This window comes from Rissa tridactyla, chromosome 8, assembly GCF_028500815.1.
Source record: "Rissa tridactyla isolate bRisTri1 chromosome 8, bRisTri1.patW.cur.20221130, whole genome shotgun sequence".
NCBI lineage: Eukaryota > Metazoa > Chordata > Aves > Charadriiformes > Laridae > Rissa > Rissa tridactyla.
The window spans coordinates 23,533,028-23,557,010 of NC_071473.1; the positions used below are offsets into that span (position 1 = coordinate 23,533,028).

The window sequence follows — 23,983 nt, forward strand, 5'->3', positions numbered from 1 at the left end:
AAGATTAATCATCCCAAGAAATTCTGGATGTTGCTTGGCCAGAATGGGCAAGAATCTCGAGAGCACTCTATCATTTACCTTCTGGGGAGAGATCAGCAGTTTTCATGAAGCTTGGTGCAGAGCTTTTGAAAATCTTTGTTCTTTCTCCACCTACAACTACTTCAGGTCCAAGCAGGGAGACGAGAACTGCTAAGCTGTGCAGCGTTATCGCAACGATAGAGTCACTGGTATCTCGAAGGCCCAGCAATACCTACACCAAGAACACGATAACGTTACCAAAACCAGAAAAATCTGCTTTCTCACTTCTTTCCCCTTTAAATGTTGTATTTGCAACACATTTCACTTCTACGCTCTCCCAGAGTTCTCAGGTGATACTGGACATTATTGTGTAGCATAAAATCAGCCTTCCACTTTTTGTTACAAGCTAAAAGAGGGCGGCTGATCCTTGCGCCTGGTGAGCCCTGGACCCTAACTCCCAGGCACCCTTAGCTTAGACTGATTTCATTAGACTCCTCTATTCTCAACAGCTGTGGTGTGAAACACAGTCTCTTGTTGTGAGGCTGCCAGTCAAGGCTGACAGGTATCAGACTGTGCTGTGTGTGACAGGGGGCATCGGGTTTAATAAAACCAGTACTCCAGATCAGAATGGGGTGTGAGAGTTAGGGCTTGTGTAGAAAGGAGGTTGCAAACTGTTTGTGGCCAGCACTACGATATCCTAACTTCAAGCTAAGAACCAACCCGCCCGGTAGAAATCCCATATTCTAGGATATACCGCATATTGTTTTGCTGGCCTTAACCTGTGGCAATATGATGTTTTTCAACTCCTCCCGAGAGAACAGTTCTGCGTAGGCATGAATGTGAGACAGCAACACCATTCGAACGTGCTCCTCGTGAACCTCAAATAGCTTCAGCAGCACAGGAATGACATGCATCTGGAACAAGGCTGGTGACAGGAGGCAGCTGGTCTGGCTTTCTCCAGTTTGCTCTAGGGAAGAGAAGTGAAGATGGGAAAAGGCTGCTTTAATAACCAGAGACAGTTCACCCAAAAGCTACTCACTGAGAAACCATCACAGCTGATTCTTTGTCAGCTGCCAACACAGCTTGCTTGGCATGTCAGAGGCGGGAGGGAGGAGAGGCAGCAGTGCCAGTGTCCATTGCTCGATGGCAGTGGCTCTGAACACAGAAGATCAAACAGTCACAGGCGTTGCTTGGCTGAAACACCAGTAGCTGTTTAGGAAGAACTGTAAGAGAGGGGAGGCAAAGAGCAGGGACAGAGATAGCTAGGGATACAGCAAGATGTGCTGAACACCCCTTACGGAGAAAAGGAGAAGAGATTGAGCACCTACAGGAGAACAAGTGCAGTGGCAGAAGAAAAAAGGTCAGGGAGGGTAGGGGAATGGTGAGAAGAGGGATGTGCCGTGAGCCACAGAGAAAGCCCGGGGTGGGCAGGTGGGGTAAAACATAAACCTGGGAAAGAGACCAGGCAATTCCTAATTCTCTTCCCAGCATCAGCAGAGCAGTGAAAAGTACTGTAAACATGGAAGCACACATAGCTGTTGTTTCCAGTTCTGTATGTTACAGTATTTATTCTGGTTAAATAAACCCCACTATTCCCTCGATTCAATGGAACAATCACTCTGAATTCATTCCAAACTTGTCAGTAACTAATTCTGTAGAGATAAAAGTATTTAAAGGTCACCTTTCTTTGGACCCAGCAGATGAGGAAGAAAGCTCTTGACAGCTACAGGTTCTGCAAATACAAGCTGATTGAGTAGAAGAGGCACCAGCCGTGACGCTATCAGCTCCTCTGACAAGCCAGCCACCCTGTCCAGCAGGAATCTGCATTCCAGGAGAGAGCAATTAGCATCAAGGCAGCCTTCCGTGCATTTACAACTGTTTCCCTTAATATTGCTTTCCCCTCTCTTTGTGTCTGCTTCATCTCCTAGAGACAAAGTCCCATCGCAGCCTCTCACTCTGCATGTGTGCTAACCTGGAAGGTCAAGGCTCTGCTCCTGCCTGAGGCTTTCAGGCAGAGATAACAGAAAGCAGGAGCCAGGGACACATCCTGTGAAACATCTGAGGCATCAAACTGCCTCTGAGCTGGTATGAAGGGCTACAGCGTTAAACTGCTGCAAACAAGTTGTCCTCTCACCCCACAATCTGGTGCCTCGCCAGGGTTTTCCTACAGCTTAAGAAAAGACCGTTCTACCCACCACGCAAGGCAAGTTTCCCCTGCAAAAAGGGAACCCCATTTTGAAACCACTTCCATCGAATACATTTTAGAGGTGGCCAACAAAGCGTGAGTTGGGTTTGGACAGAGTTTGATTTTGTGCAACTGCTTTTCCTTGTAGGATTTTCATTTTTAAAATATCAGTAACAGTTACTGCTTTTTTTTAGGCGTGGAGGAAACTAAGAGCAATAGTGTAGATGTTGTGAAAGCCCCTCTGTCTGCCTGATAAAGGGGCAACACTGCCACATCTTTAAGCAAAGTATTCATTCCCTCCCTCAGTAAACACAGCTCTTGCAGAGATAGTGGGAACCATTCTGAACACTCCTAAGATCCCCTTTGTCCTCATACTTCCTCCGCTTAGTCTCAAACTAGTGAAATCAAAGTAGCGTTGCAACTGATGGTGACCACAGAAGCATAAAACAGGCAGGAAAACAGCTCTGTAAGAACACACAGGCTTTTTTATATGGAAAAAAAAGAAAGAAAAATTCAGCTTCTCCCTTTTTCAGGCCCAGATAATGCCATAACTACACAGAAGCTTCCCTTACAGAAAACTTCCTGGGGACCATGACAATAGGATTTCCTGCAGATGCTGCACTACTGCAGCCGAGACATCCATTACAGACAACAGCTTTACCCAGACTGGGCTGGCACCCCAAGATTAATTCACACAACAAGTCTTACTGAAAACTCTCTCATTAGCAGTTTAGAAGACCCGCCTAAATGGAAAAAAAATTCAGCCTCAAGAGGTGCCTGGTGCTAGATTTCCCTTTTTTTTGCAAAGTCACATCTAAAATAAAGCTACTTCTCAGAAGGAGGCAAGAGGAAGAATCTTTTTTTCCAGCACATTGAAAGGAGCTCTCTTGATATTTTAAGTGAGCAAGCAGATAGCCTTTGTGTAAAGCAACAGGGGCCCGCAACAGCTCCAGTGACAGCTCCCCACAACGCTACAGCACACAAGTGAGCTTTTCAAGTGATTCCTGCTTAGCCATAGTGCAGTGGGAGACAGGACAGCGCTGCTAAAGTGGGCAGAAGAGAACCTGAATAATTTAAACTTCTGCTAATAACATCAGCATTATGCCCCACAAAGTGCACTATCTCAATTAGAACATGGACAATGGAAAAATTATTTCCTTTTCATATCCCTGTACTCCTGGGAAAGCTTCTGTTCCTGTCCCTGCAGGAGTTCAACCCAGCTGTGAGCAAGCAGGCGGGATTCAGAAAAGCACACCTGAAGTGATGCATGTCACTACAGTCCGGTTTCTGACCGATTCTCCACCGACAGCAATTGGTCTGTAGCAGGTAAAAACTCTGCTCTCCGTACGGCTGTGCACAGCATCACTCCGGAGGCTGGCGAGTATCGGAATAATGCAGATCCCAGCAGGTACCGCTCCTCCCAAACACCAAACCATTCACAACAAACTGGGAAAGGAGGTAGTGGACGGTTTCCTATTTGATGTGATCGTTACTTTGGCTGAAGTACGTAAAATATTGCAGAGCAAACAATGTTCTGCCAAAGCAATCAAAGTTTGGCACCTGAGGAACTACCTCTCTGGCCACTAGCCTTCCCAGGTTCCTCCCCAGTCCCACTTGGCAGAGTATTTCTGAAATAAGAAGCTTTCAGATTATAGTTCCTTCACTTACTTGAAAAATTCAGTTTTTTCCTCCTCAGACTTTAGCGTCAAGGTCTTCAGAAAGTTCACAACTTCCAGAAAATCATTCCTAAGGACAAAAACATAGGCCGTCAAGCTATTGATACTTAAACCACCCACAACTAAGAGATCACAACTAAGAGTCCTTCATTTAGCAGGTGGAACTAGACAGAGGAACACAAGACAAATGCTGGTGGACCAAGAACGCTGGCATGGGGGTCTGACCCGGTATCAGTGCCTGTGCAGGGCTGCACTTAGTCAGCAATTCACAGGGAGACCTGGGCAACACGGCATCGGCCACCTCTGACCACCTTCCTGGGGCAATGAGAAGGAAGTGCCACCCAGAGAAGAACTCAGGTGACAGCAGACACAGCTCTCTGCATTGCTCAAGCGATATCGCTGATGATTTTATCTTCTAGTGCATTTCTCACCACCTCCCATGAGCTTGGGGAGATCCAACTGACTGTGTGTGACTAAGGGACACACTTCTGTCACCACTGCTAGCTCAGCACCTCATCTGGAAAGCTGACAATGATTTCTTAATTTAAGGAGTCTCTTTGTCAAAGATCCCTGTAAGAGGTAGGGATTAAGTCTGCACTTCGCTCCTGATAGGTAACACCCCTTCACAAAACTAACACGTTTGCAACAGAAATAAGCAGTATCAAGACATAGCAAGAGGGGCAGGATATTCCTTTCCTTACCTGAAGAACTCATGAGACAACAAGCTGGACAGTGGTGGACGACACTTTGGATCTGGATTCAGCAGTGTACAGTGCAAGGTTTGCTGAAAGCTGGAGAGAATGTCTGCTGAAACTGAAAGCCAGAGCACCTACAGTTAGATTTCTCGCTCAGCACTGAACAAGCTATGTTCAGCTATGTACCCTCCCAAAAAACTTATTTTTAGAAGCTCTATTTGATAGCAAAATTGCTCATATACGTCCAAAAGGGAAAACGGCATTTCCATTGCTCTCCCTAAGCTTCGATGCTACTGGGGCACCAAGGAGTGCTACTGTCCTCCAAGAAGCTTCCTGCTCCCTCTCTGCTTGAAGGCAGCAGCTCTTGCTCCGCTGTGGCACAGACCAAGCGAAGCTCTGACTGCCACAGAGCAGATTTGGCAGAGATCACATTTCGCAGGCTGGTGACCTCCAGCCACATCTCGCCACATTCAAATGCAGGAAGAGGGGAATGCAGGAGAAGCTGAAGCCTGTATTTTAACCTAGCCAACACGAAGAACGCCGATGGCCGCTGAACCTGTAGCACATCTGTCAGCTGCAACAGAAGGCCAATGGCTCAGTTGACACAGGCGAGGAATAAGCTACAGAGGCCAGCTGACGGCAAAATAAACGTGTCATTCCTCACCCTGATCATTTAGGACTGTCAGGAGGTTTTCAACCATTGTTCCAAACGCGTAGGCATCCCTTGCGTGCCCATAGCTGTTGGGCAGAATTTTGAAATCTGCAGACTGAAAAAGCCAAAAAACCCAAAAAGATCAGCAAAGCAGGAGTTTATGAAATACTTGATAGTTTCCATGAATTCCTCCCCCACCAAATACGCTCTCGGATTCTTTTTATAGCACCAAAGCTCCCCTAAAGACTCTACAAGCAGAATATTACACTAAAAAAAACTCCACCAGGGAATTTATAACCCACAGAGCAACTACATCATGATGAAACAATTCCCCCATGAATGCACGCAGCAATTGCAAGTCAACAACTTGGCATTTCTGTGGAAACAGGTGTTAATTAGAAAGTGAGCGCTCCTTTATGATAAGCAACTCATTGGACTTAATAGATCAGAGGTGACTAACAAGTGGAAAAAAAAGGAAGGCTGTTGTATGTGAGAGTTACGCAACCGTGTGACTGCAGCGATCTGGGCAATCTCAGCAGCTACTCTGCAATTTTTGCAAAGCTTTGGTGATTTAGAAGCGTCAAAGCTACAACACAAAGTATTTGAAAAAAAATATTATGACAACCTGCTGTCCCACCACTCCTTATTCAGATTTTCACTACCCTGTGCCCAACACCGTACCCAAACCAGGGATGGGAGGGAAGGGGGCCGAGAAGGAAGAGGGTAAACCTCAGGTATTATCCAACAGCCGCCTCCTCCCATTCAGGCATAAGGAAATAAAACACATGAATGAAGACTACTTCCCAAACATTGCACTTTTTTATTTGTTGCCAGCAAGAAGTTCCTCCAGCAAGTGATGTTACTCACCATCTCCTCGCAAGGGATGCACGACTCGTCTCGTACTGACTTAACATGAGAGAGGAACTGGAAGAAGAGGAGAGACATGAGCTGCCTCAATCGCTTATCTGTGCCAAGCAGCAGGAGCAGGCTCTCCCCGTGTGGCAGGAGCTTTGCCCCTGTCCCCTTCGGCTGCCATCCAGGGCAGGCTGCGCTTTGCTCTGCCCAGAGGGGAAGCACAAACGGACCAGGTGTGAAGCACCAAGCTGACAGAAAGCAACTTCAGGGCATCACAGCCAACTCATCCCTTTAGTCCTCAGTCCTATCGTCCCACATGGTCCATCTGGACGGGAAAAGGATTTCATGAGCTTTAGCAGTCAGGTTTTACTGCCGTGCTCTTTGCATTATTGTGCACCAGTTGTGTGTCTGCCTGATCCCTTCTGAAAGGTGATATGCGCCAGGGACACTTGATGGTGAAGGATTTGTAGATCCTCTGGGAGAAAAGGCAATATACATTTACAGCACGGTCTCAGGCTGCAGCAATGGCTCTGCACAGCATGCAGCAGAAATTGAACCAGGAATTTTTCTGCTAAGACCAGTAACAAGCAATGAAGATGCCAGCACAAAAGCTAAAGGTCATTTAAATTATTTTTCTTATTGATTCATTTCAACCTGGATCTTCCTGCTTCACACTAAAGCTTTTTTATTTTTTTTAGTTTGTTTTAAACAGTCCAGAGCAGCAAAGATTTCTCAGTCTTAACCTACCCTCCAACCAGTAGTCTCCCTTAGAAAAATAGCTGCTTTTTGGCTAACGGGGAATTAGTTTCTGTTTGTGTAGACGTAGTTTATAGTCAGGATGTCTTTAGAGCAAAAATTCAAGTCAGAGCTGGAAGTAGGCCCACACACTTAATAGTAAATGCAAGTAACTGGAAGGATTTGGGCCCTCACATCCATCGGTGGCCAGTTTCAGCAGGCCAGGAGCTCTCGCCCGGGCATCAGAGGGTGGGCTTTGCTTGACTCTTACCTCTGGGGTGGCTTCATTGAAGTTACAGACTGTTTCCATTCCTCCCAACTTCCAGTGCCCATCCTCACTTACAAACACAGACGATAAACAGACATTGTTATGTGTTAGGTTTCCCTAAAATATATAAGAAAAAAAAAAAAAAAAGGGGTAACAGACTTGGGGATGGATAAGGAAGTAAAATCTTAATCAGCGCTAATTAAGTGCTGCCACAACCTGAGGAAAAGCAGCCAAAAAGCACACAACTCTACAGGTCCTTCAGGATTTTGAAGGTGATTAGCAGGTATTTGGCAGAAGGGCTGGGGTTTCGGAGCAGACAAAGCTCTAATTGTCACAGCCCTTGCAATGCAACTGTAAATGCAGAGAAGACCTCCAACTATGAACTCAAAGCTCAAATGCTACACTCTGAGCTGGCAATTTAACTGTAGTCCTGGGCAAACACACAGTGCCAAAAGAGGGGAGCGGTGACACCGATCCCTGACACGTGGCAACAGCTGTAAATAAATGCCAAGGCCAAGCAATCCATTTCCCTAAAGAAGCACTGCAAGCAGATGTCAATTCACGATTTGGGAACTGCTCCTTTACTTCCAGAACCCACAGCAATTCAGCTTCCTCCTACAAAGCAACCAATGATTTTAGCAGGTTCCGGGGTGCGTGTCTGCCTTTTTGTGAAGAACTAGGCATGAGACAGTCATCCAGGCAAGCCCAGGTACAACGCTCTCCTGTCATGTTTCATCTGGCTCCCACCAAAGCCTGACAACTGCTGCCGGTGGTACCTACCCTGTCATGAAGGAAGATGAGCGCCAGCAACACGTCATAGATCCCTGCGCAGATTTCTGCAGAAGAGAGTGTCTCCAGGACCATTTCCAAAGGCCTCACACGTTCTGTAACCAGGTGGATCCCATTTGCTTCCACAGTACAAGAGAGGAAGCGCAGAAGGCAAGGGTGGCGCAAGGTTTTCAGGTGCTTCCAGAAACAAAGACATCTGTTAAAGCTCATCCAGTTTCTTCCAATCTCAACCTCTTTTGGCTGCAGAGCTTAGCCTTGTACTTTAAGCCATGTTTTCTCCTTGCATTTAGATAGCCCAGCCCTGCTCACCATGCACTCAGCACACTGACTCACTCATTGCAGAACCCTTTATAATTCATCTACATAAAGTCTTACACAGAATAAACACAGTATTTTGGCTGGGGTCCACCTAAGAAAGACTCTCTGACTTAGGTCTGCACGAGGAGACCAGTACTTTACAAAGTAACACAGGTGTTGCTATCCAAACACCACTTCCCACCACTGCTCCCATCGTGTGGCATGCAAGGATCTTCGCAGCTTCTGACCCCCTTTTCCCCTCCTGCATGGCAGCTGTTTGCAGCCAGGGTCAACTTCGACCTTTTCTCCTGCCCTTACTCCCCAGGGGTTTGAACCTCATTAACTGATTCCCATCCCTCCAAGAAAAAAATGAGTTTGTCCCAGGCATGCGCTCTACGGTACCTTGGCAGCTTTATTAACCTTATCTTCGTTCTCTCGCTTGTACACAAAGACTGAAGCAAGTTTGCCATCTTGTAGCACGGCCGGATAAATTGTGTGTCCAGTTGGCAGCGTGAATGGCGGCTCTTCTAGTGTGTAGCTCTTTAAAGCGCTGTTCTCCGAGCCCATCACTCGCAGAGTTCGGCCGTTGTGGAGGTTCCCAAACAGGCCTTTGTCTGAAGGAAGATTTTTTCAGGCAGATTCAGTTCTGGCGGGCACTGTCCAGTTTGCCTTCAGAGCATTTTCTGAAAAGCATGAGACAGCCATGAAAAACCTCGTCCTGCCAGTATCCTCAGTTAAAGGACAAGAATAAAATTCCCATCCATTGTAAGGGAAACCGAGTGTCCACGAAAGGGTTCAGATAAACAGGCGAGCAGCTCTCTAGCTGTGGAGCTAGGACTGTGCTGGCATCTGTGCCAGCATCACCACCAGACCTCACCAGCTCCGCCACAGATAAACAGACAGTACGGCATCCACAACTAGTCCTCGACCTGGCTACCAAACCGAGAATCCACCAAACCCAGGATCCACCAATACCCCAACTCGTGCAGACACCTCCTCCAGAGGTTTAATTCAGATCAAGCCCAGTCAGCAGTTAGGAACTGTGACTGACGCCGCCTTAGAACACAGCGGTGCCTTAGGAGCCCCCAGCCTTCTTAAAAGCAGCCATTCCTCAATTCTCCGAGCCACAGAGGACTTCAGCGAAGCTATGCTCAGGTAACCTCCTGCATTACCTTCTCTCCATCTGACAAAAATTCCGTCTGCCTGCCAAGCCTTCCTTCCTCCCACAGCCTCTGTCAGGAAGAGGCTGACACAGATTTTTGTGCTGCTTCCTCGCACACAAAACCGGTAAAACAAACACGCTGATTGCACAGGCTCTTTTAGAAAACACGGACCGAGCATATGCTCTGTAATCAGGCTTGTCATCACAGGCTACGGGCGAGACCCTGTCTGTATACAGAAGTTAGCAAACCATCTTCAGTATTGAGAGGAGAAAGCAAAATCTCAGTTTTTAGGAAAAGTGGGGAAAACCATTGCCCACCCCCACACGGTTTTTGCAACTGGAGAATCGGTTTATGGCTGAGCATTTATCCGCATTCTCTGCTTTTTTTCAGCTTTGCTTTGTTTGCTAGCTCTACTGTAATTATTTCTCAGTCAGATTTTGCACAGGACAGCTGAAAGCACCTGAACTGACCTAGTGGCTCGCGTTACTCCAAATCCATATGGACATATTCATCGGTTACAAATTTAGCTTCAGGGACGCCCACGGTTCTGAAATATCGTAACATCAGAGTCATTCAAATAACTGCGATCTACCTTGAGTGCCACTGTATGACAACCAGCTCCAGACAAGCATCCCCCACTCCAGGTAACCGTCCCTCAGGAGGAGCCCAGCAACTCTCTGTATCAAACGCCAAGCACCTTGAAGCGAGGAGCTTCGAACACCCAAGCAGCGACAGCAGCCTGTGGAACCACGAGCCACACTTTTCAGGAACACGTCAGCTTCGCAAACCTATTGCTTGGTTTCTTTTCTTTGTCACAGCACTCCAAAACACACTGGCCATTGAAACTCCAGCAGGCAAAAACATTTGCAAAAGTGTAAGCCCAGGTGTGGCTAAAACCCACAGAGAAATTCTCCTGATGCTAAAATAAACTGTCAGTCGCACTACACTGTGCAAGGACCACGTATGCTTTCTGGGTTAAGAGCATTACCCACATTATAACCCTTTAATATCTTATTTTCAATAAATTGTAAACATGAACATTCAATGTAACACATAGTGCACCTCGAGATGGAGTGGAGCCCATCAGGGAAAGACAGAGGGACTGGTGGTTAAGAACAATTTGGGTTTGCTACCATAAACTGTGTTAAGAGCTGGAATTTCAATTTAGCTCCTTTATGGAGTGATAACACTCTGCATAAGAGGCATCTAACCTGAAACAGGTACACTAAGCCCTGTCGCTCCACAGCTGAGAGGGAGGCAATTCCCAGTTTTCCGCTCGCCCTGCCCACCACCTCCCGTGCCGGCAGAGCCCCTGGAAGCGGATGTCGGAGGTGATGAACCAAAGTCTGAGGTTTCCCAACACGGCAACTGAAAGCGTCCAGCAGGCACCTTGCGCAAGCAGTGCCACGAAGGCGGACAGGTGAGTGATCAACAGGCAACAGCCTCCCTGGGCAAGGAAGCGGGATTTTGTTGCACCTTCGGATGGACTGTCAAACCCTGGACACCAGGCGTGGGGAAAAGCACACGCACTTTAACAGAGGCCATTAAAACGCCCAAGAAACCCCAGCGTGACACCAGCGCCCACAGCGCGCTCAAACACAAAGGTATTTGCGCTTTTTTCCCAGAAAAGCCAGCTTTTTGCCCTCAACGCATCCCTTACCTGCAAGTTACCGACCCCGGCACGGAGGGAGGGCACCGTCACCATTTCCCGAGCCGGGCTGGCAGCACCTGCCCCGAGCGAGGCCTGAGGCACCGGCTCCAGCCCCAGCCACCCACCCGGCCCAAGCGCGGGCAGAGCGCCCGTGCCCCGGCCAGCGCCAGGCCGGGCACCGCCGGGGACACCGACACCGGGTCCCCGGGACCGCCGGCGCCCTGGAGCGGGTTGGGGAGCGCAGCCCTGGTCACCCCCATCACCGCCTCCCCACCACCCCCACCACCACCACCACCACCACCCCCCCCCGCCGCCACAGCCCCTCATTAACGGCCTCCGCCATCGGCCCCTGCCACCTTCCACTACTTGCCTCCACCATTACCCCCTGTCACTTCCCATTACCGGCCTCCGCCATCGGCCCCCGCTCCCCACCTGCTCCCCGCCGCCCCGGTTGCGGGGTACCGTCGCCTCGGCCCCGCCAGCCGCTCCCTCCCTCACAGCGCCGCTGCCGACTGGCGCTTCCGGCAGCGGCGGCACCGTTGAGTCTGACGGGCGGCGGGCAGAGCGCCACCACTCCGCCGTGCGCGCCCCCTGGCGGCTGGCGGGGCCGGCAGAGGCGGGGCCGGCAGAGGCGGGGCGGGGCCGGCGGGCGGCCATCTTGCGCGAAGGCGCGGCCCCGCGAAGCGGCGGCGGCGGCGGCCATTTTGGTTGCGGGCGAATCTCCCCTGAGGCCGCTACTTGCCCTTTCCCGCGGCAGTTCGGTACCGGCAGCGAGCGCCCGCTCCCTGCCCGAGGCTGCCAGCGCTCCCAACTCCTTCAACCCGGTCCCTCGGGAATCGTGGCAGCGACTGAACCGCAGCGCACCCCAGCGGCCGGGCTGTCTCAAAAGGCCGGCACCATTCCTGCTGCTCGGCGCCTCAGGGCAGGCCCTGCGCCTCAAACTCCTTTCCTGTGTGGAAACGAGCAGTGCTGCCTGTAGTTTATGGCTCTCGGGCGCTTGGGGAATAGGTGTCTCCCTCCTTCGAATGCATAGCGGCGTCCTGTCCCCACGGCCGCGTTTTGTGGGCTAATTTCCTTCCACGGTTTCCCTGCGTAGCCCCCACACCGCTGCTATGGGGGGTCGAGCAAGGGCTTCCTGCCCAGCCCAAATAAAGGGTGAAAACGGCATCCGCGAGGCAGGTGGTCTGTCTGACACATCGCCCCGCGCCATCGCCCCGAGCCCCGCGCGTTTGCTTTGGTGGTGTAACCCGTGCATCATAAGGAGATCTATTTAATGCCATTAAAACTAATCGCTCTCTGTGCTGCGGACTAAAGTGACTCTGGGGAGAGATTTCACGTGAGTATTTTGGACAGCAGAATGAACGTTGAAAGGAATTACTACAGTGCAGTGGGAGGTCTGGGCTTTTCACACACTATTTTCATATCGCCAGTGTTATTCCAGTTTCATGCCGCGCCAGGGCATTAGGATGTGGTTTGCTCAGTCATTTTGAACCTAACACTTGCAGCGAGCGGGGCCCAGCAGCACACCCCGTACCCGTGGCCTCGTCTAGACAAAGGTTTAATGGCAATGGCAGCCTGTTTAACAGAGGTGGTCTAAGCTGTGCAAACTCCTTGGCTTTCTTTAGTAACTAAACTCCACCAGTTTAGCCTGCATTAAATTTTGTGCTGTCAAATCTGGCATGAACTTGTAGACTTCTTTACCAATAATACGCTTCTCCCCCACTTTTTAGCGAAGCCTTCCGGTTCGTGCCCAGAGCGTGGACCCTGCAGATGCCCCCAGAGACACAGGTCTGCTGGCCAGTGACTTGTTTATGCTAGAGTCCCTTCAGCGCAACAAAGCCACGGGTATCTGGACAGAAAAAGGGAATCCCTTCAGATTCACACTGAAACTCTGTTCAATTGAGCTTCGCAATCTGTTTCAGCAAGCAAAGAGGTAGGCTTTCTTCTATGACTGCGCACTGGGAGGTCCATAAACTGTCACGTTGGGATTAAGAAAGGGCAGAGGGCTAGGAGGACTCTGCTCCTCTGGCAGAGGGATATATTGGCAGCTGGATGATCTGTGTCTTTTTAAATAAAGCAGAAAAATGACAGGAGGAGGAGGGTGCAGAAAAGTAGAATGGGTCACGCACAGTGTCTGAGGCAAAGTATGTCACGTATTATGGGGTAACATGATGCATACAGGAACAGAAACTAAAATGAAGTTCAGATATGCCTCTTTCAAAGGTAGGAAAGATCCAGAGTCTTTGGCCCAAATGGGACAGCCATACCAATGGACCCTGGCCCCAAAGTGCAAAGTAAGGGGAACTGTGGACATTCCTCAGCAGTTTATTCAAGGGCCTAAGCATGGATTTATATGTCCTCTGTGTGTTTGTGGCAGAGGAAAGGCAGAAGACTGGAACAACTGCAGGTAAAGACAAAAAATTCTTAATAAGCAACAACTGATTTCTACTCAACAGCACTTGGCTCTGGCTTCAGGCTGTGGTGTAATTCATGTGGCTCTCAGGAAACAAAAGCAAACTTTGGCTGCTGTGCATCATTTACAGTGTATTTACTTTGCTGGAGTGCCTCTGTGGAGAAGCACTCCTTCCCTCGATCTGCTTTTCCTGTGCGAGTCCATTGTTCCATACGAACTGAAGAGGTACTGAGGTGCGCGCCCTGCTGAGGGCCCTACTGTGCCGCTGTGGAAACACACACGAGCTGGGCTTCTGTCCTTCAGACTTTGCAGTTTGCCTTTTCCTGAGAACAGCCAATGTAGGCTCCTCCAGAGAATAACTCAGGACGTAATGAGGTAGGAGTGAACCCTCTTCCTCCTCTTTCAAGGGCAGAAGAATAGACAGGGAACTATCAGGATTACAGAGCTCTCAGCAAGTGCCTCCATAGGTTTGTAACTGGTTATTTATGTCGATTGGGCAAGAAAAGATTGGCATAGTGGAGAGACAGACAGCTAGTAACAGTAGAAGAGGATGGAGCAAAAAGCGTTATCTATGGAATAGAGCCCGTAAGGTGTAAGAGGACAACTGGGGAGCATTGTCCAGCAGGCTATGCTGCAGTCACTGTCTGCAGTGTAGAAATGTTCCCCAGCTCTTCCTCTTCCAGGCCACAGGGCCTTTGGAAAGGCAGAGGGAAGAAACAGGGCTGGGGTGGCGCTCCCAGCACCCACCTGAACTGCAGCCGGTGTCTATTCCAGTGATGTCCTCCTGCCGCACAGACATGGTGGTTACAACTGCATTACAGTAGCTTTTTGCTGCTAAAGGTATTTCCCAAGTACTCAATTTCTTAATAAACAGAAGTGGGTTTCTCTTTTTAGGGGCAGGGACCCCAACACACCAACTCCAGAAAAGTCCGTGTTCTCACTCAAGTGGGTTTCTAGACAGACTGGTTGCAAACGTCACCTTCTACCTGTGACCTGGGTGCAACGCAGCGCTGTCAGCCACAGGCAGGCGGCTCCCGTACCTCTCCTGTTGCCTCAGAGCTCTCTCCTTAACCTCATAAAGAAAAAAAAAGAGCAGATCACAACAACTTTGAGGGCTGACAGCTGCAACCTAAGTGGCACCAGTAAGCCAGCTTCACTGTGTTGTATGTTTCTTGAGGATGGTCATGGAAGGAATGAAGGTTGAGGCTATTCTCAGCCTTCTCCCATGAAGAGTGGACAGCTGAGCTTACCAGTGGCGTATTACAGGAATTCCATTACGGAATCTGCCAGAGGAGCTCGAAATCTCTTGTATCTAAACAGAGCTTGTCCTGCTTATTCCAGAAGAAGATACATCTTGTTCCTGTTTCATTTAATCCAGAGAGGATTAAATTAAACAGAATCATAGCAGACCTATTTCAGAATGAAATGCACATGTTAAGCTGTTATCAGACAGCTCCACGCCCACACCGGTATTTAAAAAATTTGAATCAGGTCCTTCATAAGCTCACTGGGCCAAGGATACTTGTTTACTTTTGCTTTTCCTCACCCCCTGTTGCCCTAGTAAGCTCCTAAGTACTAGTGTGGTACAAATAATAATTTAAAACAAGATCTTAGGCTGCCGCATTAAGTAGATAGTTTGCTCACTGAAATTACACTGTACAGCTGCAGAAAGCCTGAATAATAGCTAACAGACGTATGAACTTCTCAGCCTATGCTTATTTCATTGTGCTATTAACTTTACAGCCTAATTATATCTAAAACACCTGCCTAACCAAACTCATTAATTAATTAGCAGCAGACTGGGAAAGAGGATACTTCTGGGATGGCTAGGGATTGCTGCTGTAGGGAAAGAAAAGAGGAGCTATACAAAGTCAGGGAGAGAAACCAGGAAAAGGAAGAAAGGACAGAAGTTGTAGAAGTTGCTAAAAGAAAGCTGATCCCTCCTCGCCCCGTTTTACGCAGGATACAGTACTCAGGGACTGAATCCATAAATACAGATAATTAAAAAGTTACCCTACAGGTCAGACTCTCCCGTCTCCCTCTGACACCCACAGGAAATGCGATATAGATTGAAAAGTCTATGTGCTCATATCTTTTTTCCCCTTTCTGGCTCAGGAACCGTAATTAAAGGGAAAATCAGCCTCTCTCCTGCCTCAGAGAGTATAGTGGCACAGCTGGTTTTCATCTTGGCTAGCAGGCTCTGTCCTCAGGCTACTAAGTGCTGAGTAATTTTTACCAAGCTCTGCTTGCAGATAAATGATGTTCTTCTCTTAGCTGCTGCCAGGCAAAGCTACAAATACTTGATCTTTTATTCTTTTCTCATAAACTCCTAACACTGAATGCTAAAAATGCAGCCAGAGATTTTTCCACTGCCATTTATTCTCAGCATGGTCACAACTGTATTACAATTACAGACACCCACCCCTTTGCTGAAGCTCAACTCTAGTTCCTCGTTAACCTGAAGCTTCCAATTAAAGGCTCCTTCAGTTTCATTGATAGTTTGCATATACTCCAAGGACCCACTTCATTTTTTTTTCTTCCCCAAAACACATTCCACGAGAAGGGCAACTGCTTTAAATAACTTCACACTAATTTTCTGGAAAAGCCTGACGATCGAGTGCCAGTCTGAAAAGAAAAGCCTGTGTCTTAATATGCAGTTTGGGTAATCTCTCGCACAGCTATAACTATAAAAATATCTGAAAGCTTTTGAGTAAATGTGGCACAATGGCTGGGCAGATAAAGCGTGGGCTCAGACCAGTGGAAAGAACCTCAAAAGATATGACACTGGAAACCCATTAGTTTAATTCAAGTTTTTCTGCAAGTTTCTAGTAAGATTTTACACCTTCTAAGAAACTGCATAAGAATTAGTTAAAAATGATTTAAAAAAATATTAGTTAATCTTGGCAATGTTGTTTTTCCACCTACCTCCAGTAAGTGAAGCCATGAACACAAAGCCAGCGCAGGGAGGAGGCTGAAAGCTGGTAAGAAATACCATGGCTAATTTTAGAATCGCTTCCAGTCATGCAGTATGAAACACAGGGAGTAATGGTGCATATGAAAGTACTTGCACACTTTTAAAAGATAAAGCAAGCTTTAAAAACGACCTTGATTTCAAAAATATTTGTAAAGTGTAAGACTAATAGTCTGTCAACTTCCTAAACAAGGCCATGCCTTTGAAGATCACCTTCCTAGCACATACACCAGTCTTACGGGATTACTGGCTACTGGTTTAGTAGTATCGGCCCCCCAATGCAAGTCTATATTCTGTTTAAGCCAGAAATGAGGGAGGAAAAAGGTGAGGAACAATTCAATGGCAAATCAGTAGCCATTTAAAAAAAAATCATGAGGTGGGGGTAGCTTTTCTTTTAAAAAGTGAAAATTTGAACTGCTGTCTTGATGTCTGTGGTAGAGGGCATTTCTGTACACTTTCTTCTGTCTCTTATGGGCAGGGGTACACAACAACAGCTTTAGCCTAAACTCTGTTTGCACGCGGCATGTTTCAGAACGCGGCTTAACACAATCACCGTGAGTCCAGCGTGAAGGTGCCTTGGCCCATCTCTGCTGCTCAGTCAATGATCCAGCCTAACCCCTGTGACCACACAGGACAGGACGCGTTTGTATTTCAGCATGGGGAAGTTGGGGGGAAGGCTCTGCATCTGGATTCTCAACCAAGTTACAGTGGGTTTTTTTTCTCTTGCTAGTCCTCAGGATGTGGCTGACACCTCTCAGCCCACAGAACTCTATTTAAACACTGTGGTAAAGGTATTCTGTTGTAGTGTAGTTTCTAATTTTAAGTGTTTTCAAGCATTTAAACTAGATTGTAAATGTTTGAAGCTCCAGGGGAGTAAATCCGTGCCATCTTTCCATTATTAAAGTCTTCAGACCCACAACTGGACTTTGGTTAACTACGTGTTAGGGCAGCGCCAGGAGATGCTGGGGCTTAACAGTGTTCCTGTTGCTTAAGTGTTAGAGGGAAACAGTCCATGTTGAACACGCTTCACATGAAACATTCTTCTTAAATGCCTTGTAAAACAAACGAAACATCGGTTAGAAACACATTCACCGCGACTGACCACACAGGTTTTTATATTTAATAGAAATTAAATTAGTAGCTTAATATACATAATGTGACACTTTCCAGTCCAGTAGCTTTCCAATTCTTGCTTTCAAGTCACAGAACAAATACTGTACAAAAATGATAACAAAGAGCAACCAAAGAGCAAACACTGTCACTAAAACACTGGACCCAGGAAGGCTAGCTTTATCTGGAGCTACACACGCCAAAGGATACGTAGTGATGGACCCATCGTGGTACAATCATGCATTACCAAGGGATAGATTTACTGCCGGCCACGGCCGCGGCCACGGCCACGCTGATTCCTCCAGGGCAGGTGGCAGCATCCTGGGCAGCAGACGGGGCTGTTTTATCGTGCTCCGTAGCTGTAGTAGTAAGGTTCATCCGGGCGGTAGCCATAGGCAGTCGCTGGGCGGCCAGGAACCCCTGGTGATTGACCAAATCCATCAACTCCCATGCTACAAAAAAAAGAGGAGAGAGAAACTGTAGGTTTTTGTATGGTAGGGGAGGTGCACTAGTGCTGGTGTCTCCAACTTTTCCTGCCATGGAGATAATTTTGTGAGGCAACTTCGCAAGCTGTCTTCCCCTTCTAGCCAGCACTGCTCCGTCTCCTCCTCTCCTGGTGGGAAAAGAAATGCTGCAGAGAAATCAACACAACTCTTGTCGAGGAACGGTTTTCAGGTCAAACAGAAATCCCACAAGAGACAGACATCATCTCTTCTATCCTTTTATGTATTCACTGGCAAAGCACGTTAGTTCTGTGACTCAGTTTCTCTATCTGTACATTAAAGTTAGCGTCTTTCAGGAAATGCTTCTTGCAAAGCCCACTGGTAACCCTACCCTACACAGCGCATCTGAATAATCTGATTTCCTTCCTTCAGTACATTTCTGAAGCCCCTGGGAAAATACCAGCTAGAAATGAGAAAGTGAGAATATCTGGCACGGCAACATAGTTCAGCAAAGGACAGTGTTTCTGGTGGGATACGAGATTGACAGCCAAATGGCAGAAAGAATTCATCATACACTGAAAGGCTATATACTAATGAGACAGAATAATTCATTTTTCATACAGAACAGCATCTTTTACACCTAAAAAGTCCCACAGCAATGAATTAGATACTAAAACACAAGAACTGTATAGGGAAAAGTGGCACATATTTCATGCTCAACAATAACTCACGCAGGAGGTAGAGGAAAAATGAACATTGCCTAAGATACTGGATTACTGCCTATTCATAGCTATGTCACTTTTTAACTTCCACTTCAGTAGAAGGACAAATGGAAAAGGATTCTGATTTATTGTCTGACTAAAGATGCATTGAAAGGAGTTGAACTTCCCCTCTGAAGACTGTCAAAACACAAAGAACCAAAGTGCTTTTGGAGTGGGGAAAAGCTGAACCTCATTACCGCCAATTAGACATATGGAACACGGGTTATGCAACAGTCGAGGCTGGGAAAGAATGACCCATCCAGAAGATGTACAATGGGTGGGCCCCAGGCCCTGGCTCAGCAAAAAGCTGGCGCTGCTCAATCGGTTGGACTGAAAGGGCTCCGCTGAAGTGGTGGGAGACCATGTCCATCACTCCGTGTCCTTGCAAAGATCCTTTCCTCGGATCATGCCTCCCTGAGGTGCTAGAAAAGGATCCTTAGGTTCCTGGTTTCTCAGGAAACTTGTTCACTCCTGGGATATTCCAATAATCATGTGAAGGTGGAACGTCTGAGGCTGAGATTTGTCCTCTTGGAGGGAGGGGACACAGTCAACAAGCCAAACCGCAGAGAAGATAATTCTTTTTCACCTGAATGTATCTTGAGAAATGCAGCGCCCTGAAAGTGTTTTGCTATGTCCACATCTGCTTGTCTGTGTTTGAATTAGCGATGCCCCGTCTCGTCCCTCGTACCCAGAGCCATCAGTCTGACCTTAAAGGCGGATCAGTCCCTTCAGCACGGCAGAGAGAAGCAGAGTGTCAGCGGTACCCTGTAGTGGTGCAAAGCTATGCCAACACATGCCTCTGGCTCCACACCTTCCTCTGGCCACCCGTTCCTTCCTGTATCCCCTCCAAAGTCCTATTACTCTTTTCCAAGCCCATTATGAAACGAGCTGGTGACCTCTGAGGCACCTTCTCCACGTCCCTCCTTTGTACCTGGCAAAGAGCAGCTTTCTCATTAGCAGCCTTGAGGCTTTAATAGATGCCTGAAAGAAGGGATTAGGAGCAATCCTGTTAGTTTGTCTGTACCTAACCCTCATCTCCAGAAACACCAAACCCTGCACCCACCTTAGTCAGAGGATGGTCCCCACTTCTGCCACTGTTCCTGGTTTGCAACGTGCAATGGGATTAGACAGACCTCATGTGTGCTGCCATTAGGTACAGCTTTCTGAGTACAGCCCACAAAGCTCTTCCGAACAAGCCAACGAGGACCTAGCCTGAAGCTGACCAATTTCTTTGGCAGTTCAGAAAACCAACAAGTTGAATAACTACTGTAAAACAACGCCGATTCTTTAAAAGGCTTATTTCAATACTGTTAGTATTAGAAGTTAATAACATACTTAAAGCCGTAGTGGGATTTGGAAGTGCAGAGGCCACTTTTGTTGTGCTACTACAAGTTCCCTGGTGTCAGTGATGCCACATGCGTAACACTGCAGAGAAGCAGGATATTTTCAGGCTACCTTTAAACCAGGAATTCCATTGTTGTCTTCTGAAGATCCTTAAAGTATCTATGACTGATGTATAACAAAAAGATATTTTAACAGAAAACACTTTTCTGGGTTTATTTTTCAATGTATTTTTCTGTGACTATAACAACATTAGTTGCAGGTAAGTTGTGTTTACTACCAGTATGGTAGAATAGGGGCTCTTTGCGTTTCTGCTAACTACAGAAAACTTCATTCTGGAAAGATGTTGTAGGTGAGCGAGTAGGCTGTGAGTCAGTAGCTGTGAGTGCTGTAGGCAGGGATGCCGCTGACGGCAAGTCAAGCTCGTAGGGGCCGTGCCTTGGCTTACAGGGCTGACAACAGTAGCCATCCGCAGGTTTACGGTGGCAGGGAAGGACACAACAAATACAGCAGCCTGAGACACGTTGCGAAGCAGGACTTTCTTCTTAAATGTACATGTGGCTTCTCTTGATGCTGCAGCGTTTCAAGATCTTCTTTTGGTCACTCCATTCTGTATTACCGAACTAAAACAACATTGGGGTTTTGGGGGGTGAGGTGTAATAACGCCCCTGAGCCACGAGGTGGCAATGGGTCTCTATCCCTGCAGGCAGAGCTTTCCCAGCTACTTCCAGTTTAGTAATCCTTATTCAAAGAACTTTCAAATGTATTTAAATTGATAACGAGAGCAGGGAAAATATGGTTTCAATCACATTCTCAGCAAATCATTTTTTTTTATATTTTTTTTATAAATGTGTAAGTAATTAGGTAAAGATCCCTAGAGTTTAAACTTTGAGGAGTATCAGTTATTTCCAAATGGTTTAGACATATGTTAGTGTCCTGTAGAAAACTGGAAGAGATGGATCAGCTGATAACTGCTTTGGACAGTTAAAAAAAAAAATAAAAAGAAAGGAACAGAAAATCACATTAAAACACCTTGATCAAATCACCACTCTCTCCTATCTAAATATTTCTCTTAAGTAAATGAAGGCCTGTCCATGCTTCAGAAAAAAAAGTTGGCTTAATTTTCCCATGTTAGTGCTCTTGAAACATACCAGCTTTGCCTATTTGATTGTTTGCACTGGCAGCCCCTAGCAAAAAGCTCGTCCTCTTCGTTGAAGGCAAGGCTTTGGAGGCCAGGAGGTAACTGAGGGGCAGGGCAACAAAACAGCAAACACGCGTCTGGAGACCGGAGTCTGGCTCACCCAGGAGGCTGGCAGGCCAAGGGCAATGACTCTGCAAGCATAACCTACCAAGGTGGAGACAGGGGCTTAAAAACCGAGTTCTGATGAATCCCTGCCACTTCTGCCAAGAACAGCAGAAGGGTAGAGCCAGGAAAGATGGTAGCTTGTCGGCTGTAAACACTTGTTGGGTAACGATTGGCCTGAGCTCGTGATTTGTGGCATGTGTTCTTAGATTTATACCAGCAATCAACTTCAAAACTTGCTCCCAGGAAAAACGCAGTGTTGGCCTAATACAGGGAAAGTCAGTCCTGAGCAGAGCAAGCATCAGCCTGTCTTCCCAAAAAGCGAGGGACACATAATTATGCCACTGAGGCAACAACACTCATCCCCCCATTGGTATTTTTTCCTCCTGTTAGTCAGCCCTGTTCAGCTCGGTCCCCAGCAGAGGTGCATGCAATCCCTGCAGCTGTAGAGTGGATACACATCACACACCACCACAACGAAGTCCTTGGATAAACGACTTTGGCCGTTGCCTTAGTCTGCGAGTTAAGGCAGTTTTCTCTCAAAAAATTGCACGCGTGCACACAGAGAGATTGGTGCTTGCTAACCACGTCCTCAACGCACAACTGCTTCCTTGTGCAAAGCATACCACCAGGTCTGGAGCTGATGGAGTTAAACAGTGAACAGCCCAGCTAATTACTATGTACTGCTAACCTCAGTTACTGGTTCATTTTGAGACCCTTTAAAATATGAACTGTGTATTTTACCCCTATGCACTCTCTTAATGATTTGTTTTTTTTAGACTGAAATCACTTCCAGCCATCAGTTATACTCGCGGTCTCTACACATGCACTTCTCCAAGCACAAATATTTCTTTTTCCTATTGGTCTGCCAGCCCCTGTCAGAGCAAATTTCACTTTAAACTAAATGCTATGATACTTAAAACCTCTTGGATTACTCAGGCTGCTAGTGTGATCTATGACCTTCCCCCAAATGACAGCTGAACTTTCCAATTTGCTTGTACTGCTGGGGAACTGAAGAACACATGCCGGAGAGGAAAACGTTCCTGATGTGCATGAGTGAGGAGAGATTTCTTAACAGCCCTGCTTATTGATACTTTGATTCATGACATCCAAATTAATATGCCCATCTAGGATCCTAGGTGCCCTGACATAATTTAAAATGTAAAGACCAATCGTGTCCCCCCTCACAGCAGGAAATGCCAGCCCACAGCCCACTGTGTTCCACAAAATACTTAACTTTCCTTAACTCCCTCCCGCATCCAGAGCCTCAGAGGGTAGACAGTCATTGCGGTATGTCTGGAAGACTGGGCAGCCTCAGACAGGGCGCACTCTGCCAGCATCCCTCTGCTGGGGTTCCCCTCGAGGTAGCTTTGCTGCGCGTGAGTGCTCAGTGCAGGAAGAGAGGCTCTTGAGCTTAATCCGAGTAGGATAATTAGCACCTGCGTGCAGGCTGACCACGGAGCAAGGCTGCTTTCCTTAAGTTCTCCTGATGCGATAGACACCTGAGCCTGTCCGCACCAGCGCTCACAGTGTTCCTAGGGCTGGTGCTGACAACTCGCTCTAAAACGGCTACTAATTCCTCCGGCACAAGCAGGGCCTCAGAAAGGCAAGTCCCAGGTCACTGGGGAAATTCTTGCTCAAAACTAACCCCTTGAAGTCCAACTGGAAATCCCTCAGTAAGACACACGGATCTCAGAGCAATCCCAGCAAGAAACCCTGCTTGGGAAACAGGCCTGCCGTCAGGAAAGAGGCATGAAGCAGCAAGACAATAATGATACCAGACTGTACTGTAAAAGCCTATGACTGCCTGTGCAGGGAAAAGTGGCCCAGGAAAAGTCTTCACCTTAGATTGTGGAATACCAGTTTAGGAGCTTACACCTTAGGGCCAAAATTTCATCCTTTTCTACATATCAGTTTCATGGTTGGTAACCCAAACTTAAAGCACCCTGAAATCCAAGCTAAACACATACGGTGCTTCCCCCACACCCATGATTTCAGCTGCATTTCTGTTCATCCTAAACCTGTTCTAAAACCCCGTCAATCCTCCCTCCTTACTCCGCATCAACAAGGCTAATACCAGCCTCGTGGCTCAGAGGCTCTCAGCTACCCCCTAGGGATAAAAGTTTTATAATTTTATTAAAAATAAAATCTATTTTATTTTAAAAAATTCAATCTATACATTTATAATTCACTAGGCAGGTGATCACACCTGCAACTTTGCAGAACTGCTCCTGAGTGTCAGAGAATAGGGTTTAAACCAGAAGGTTTCTGAGTCTCTGAGCATCCCTCAGAAGCCTGGCATGGTTTCAGTTGGGACAGAGTCAGCTTTTTTACCAGGAGCTGGTCAAGCGCTGTGTTTTGCATTTGGGATGAGAAATACTTTTGGTAGCACACTGGTGGTTTTTGTTGTTGCCAAGATCTCAAGGCCTTTTCTGCTCCTCACACAGCCCCGCCAGGGAGCAGGCTGGGGGTGCACAAGGAGTTGGGAGGGGACACAGCTGGGAGAGCTGACCCCAACTGGCCCAAGGGCTGTTCCATGCCATGTGACATCATGCTCAGTATGTAAAGATGGGGGAAGAAGAAGGAAGGGGGGACGTCCAGAGTGATGGTGTTTGTCTTCCCAAGTAACCACTATGTGTGATGGAGCCCGGCTTTCC

The 23,983-nt window shown here is 47.5% G+C and overlaps 2 protein-coding genes across 3 annotated transcripts in view; both read right to left on the minus strand.

Moving 5' to 3' along the window:
* SCYL3 (SCY1 like pseudokinase 3) overlaps positions 1-16,343 on the minus strand; it is a 21,352-nt gene extending 5,009 nt beyond the window's left edge. Inside the window, exons 1-11 of one of the 2 annotated variants that reach the window (XM_054212986.1) lie at positions 16,323-16,343; positions 8,573-8,853; positions 7,865-8,050; positions 7,088-7,201; positions 6,094-6,150; positions 5,239-5,341; positions 4,581-4,692; positions 3,872-3,949; positions 1,700-1,839; positions 798-985; positions 79-250 (exon numbers count right to left, since the gene is read on the minus strand). In XM_054212986.1, coding sequence (XP_054068961.1) covers positions 79-250; positions 798-985; positions 1,700-1,839; positions 3,872-3,949; positions 4,581-4,692; positions 5,239-5,341; positions 6,094-6,150; positions 7,088-7,201; positions 7,865-8,050; positions 8,573-8,737 — 1,315 coding nt within the window. In that variant the 5' untranslated portion in view covers positions 8,738-8,853; positions 16,323-16,343. Of the gene's footprint in view, positions 1-78; positions 251-797; positions 986-1,699; positions 1,840-3,871; positions 3,950-4,580; positions 4,693-5,238; positions 5,342-6,093; positions 6,151-7,087; positions 7,202-7,864; positions 8,051-8,572; positions 8,854-11,416; positions 11,547-16,322 lie in introns of those variants that run through there. The other variant, XM_054212985.1, reaches the window with a different exon arrangement.
* Positions 16,344-17,455: 1,112 nt separating this feature from the next.
* KIFAP3 (kinesin associated protein 3) overlaps positions 17,456-23,983 on the minus strand; it is a 72,122-nt gene continuing 65,594 nt past the window's right edge. The window contains exon 20 of the mRNA XM_054212984.1: positions 17,456-17,930. Within this exon, the coding sequence (XP_054068959.1) occupies positions 17,822-17,930 (109 nt within the window). The 3' untranslated portion in view covers positions 17,456-17,821. The remainder of the gene's footprint in view (positions 17,931-23,983) is intronic.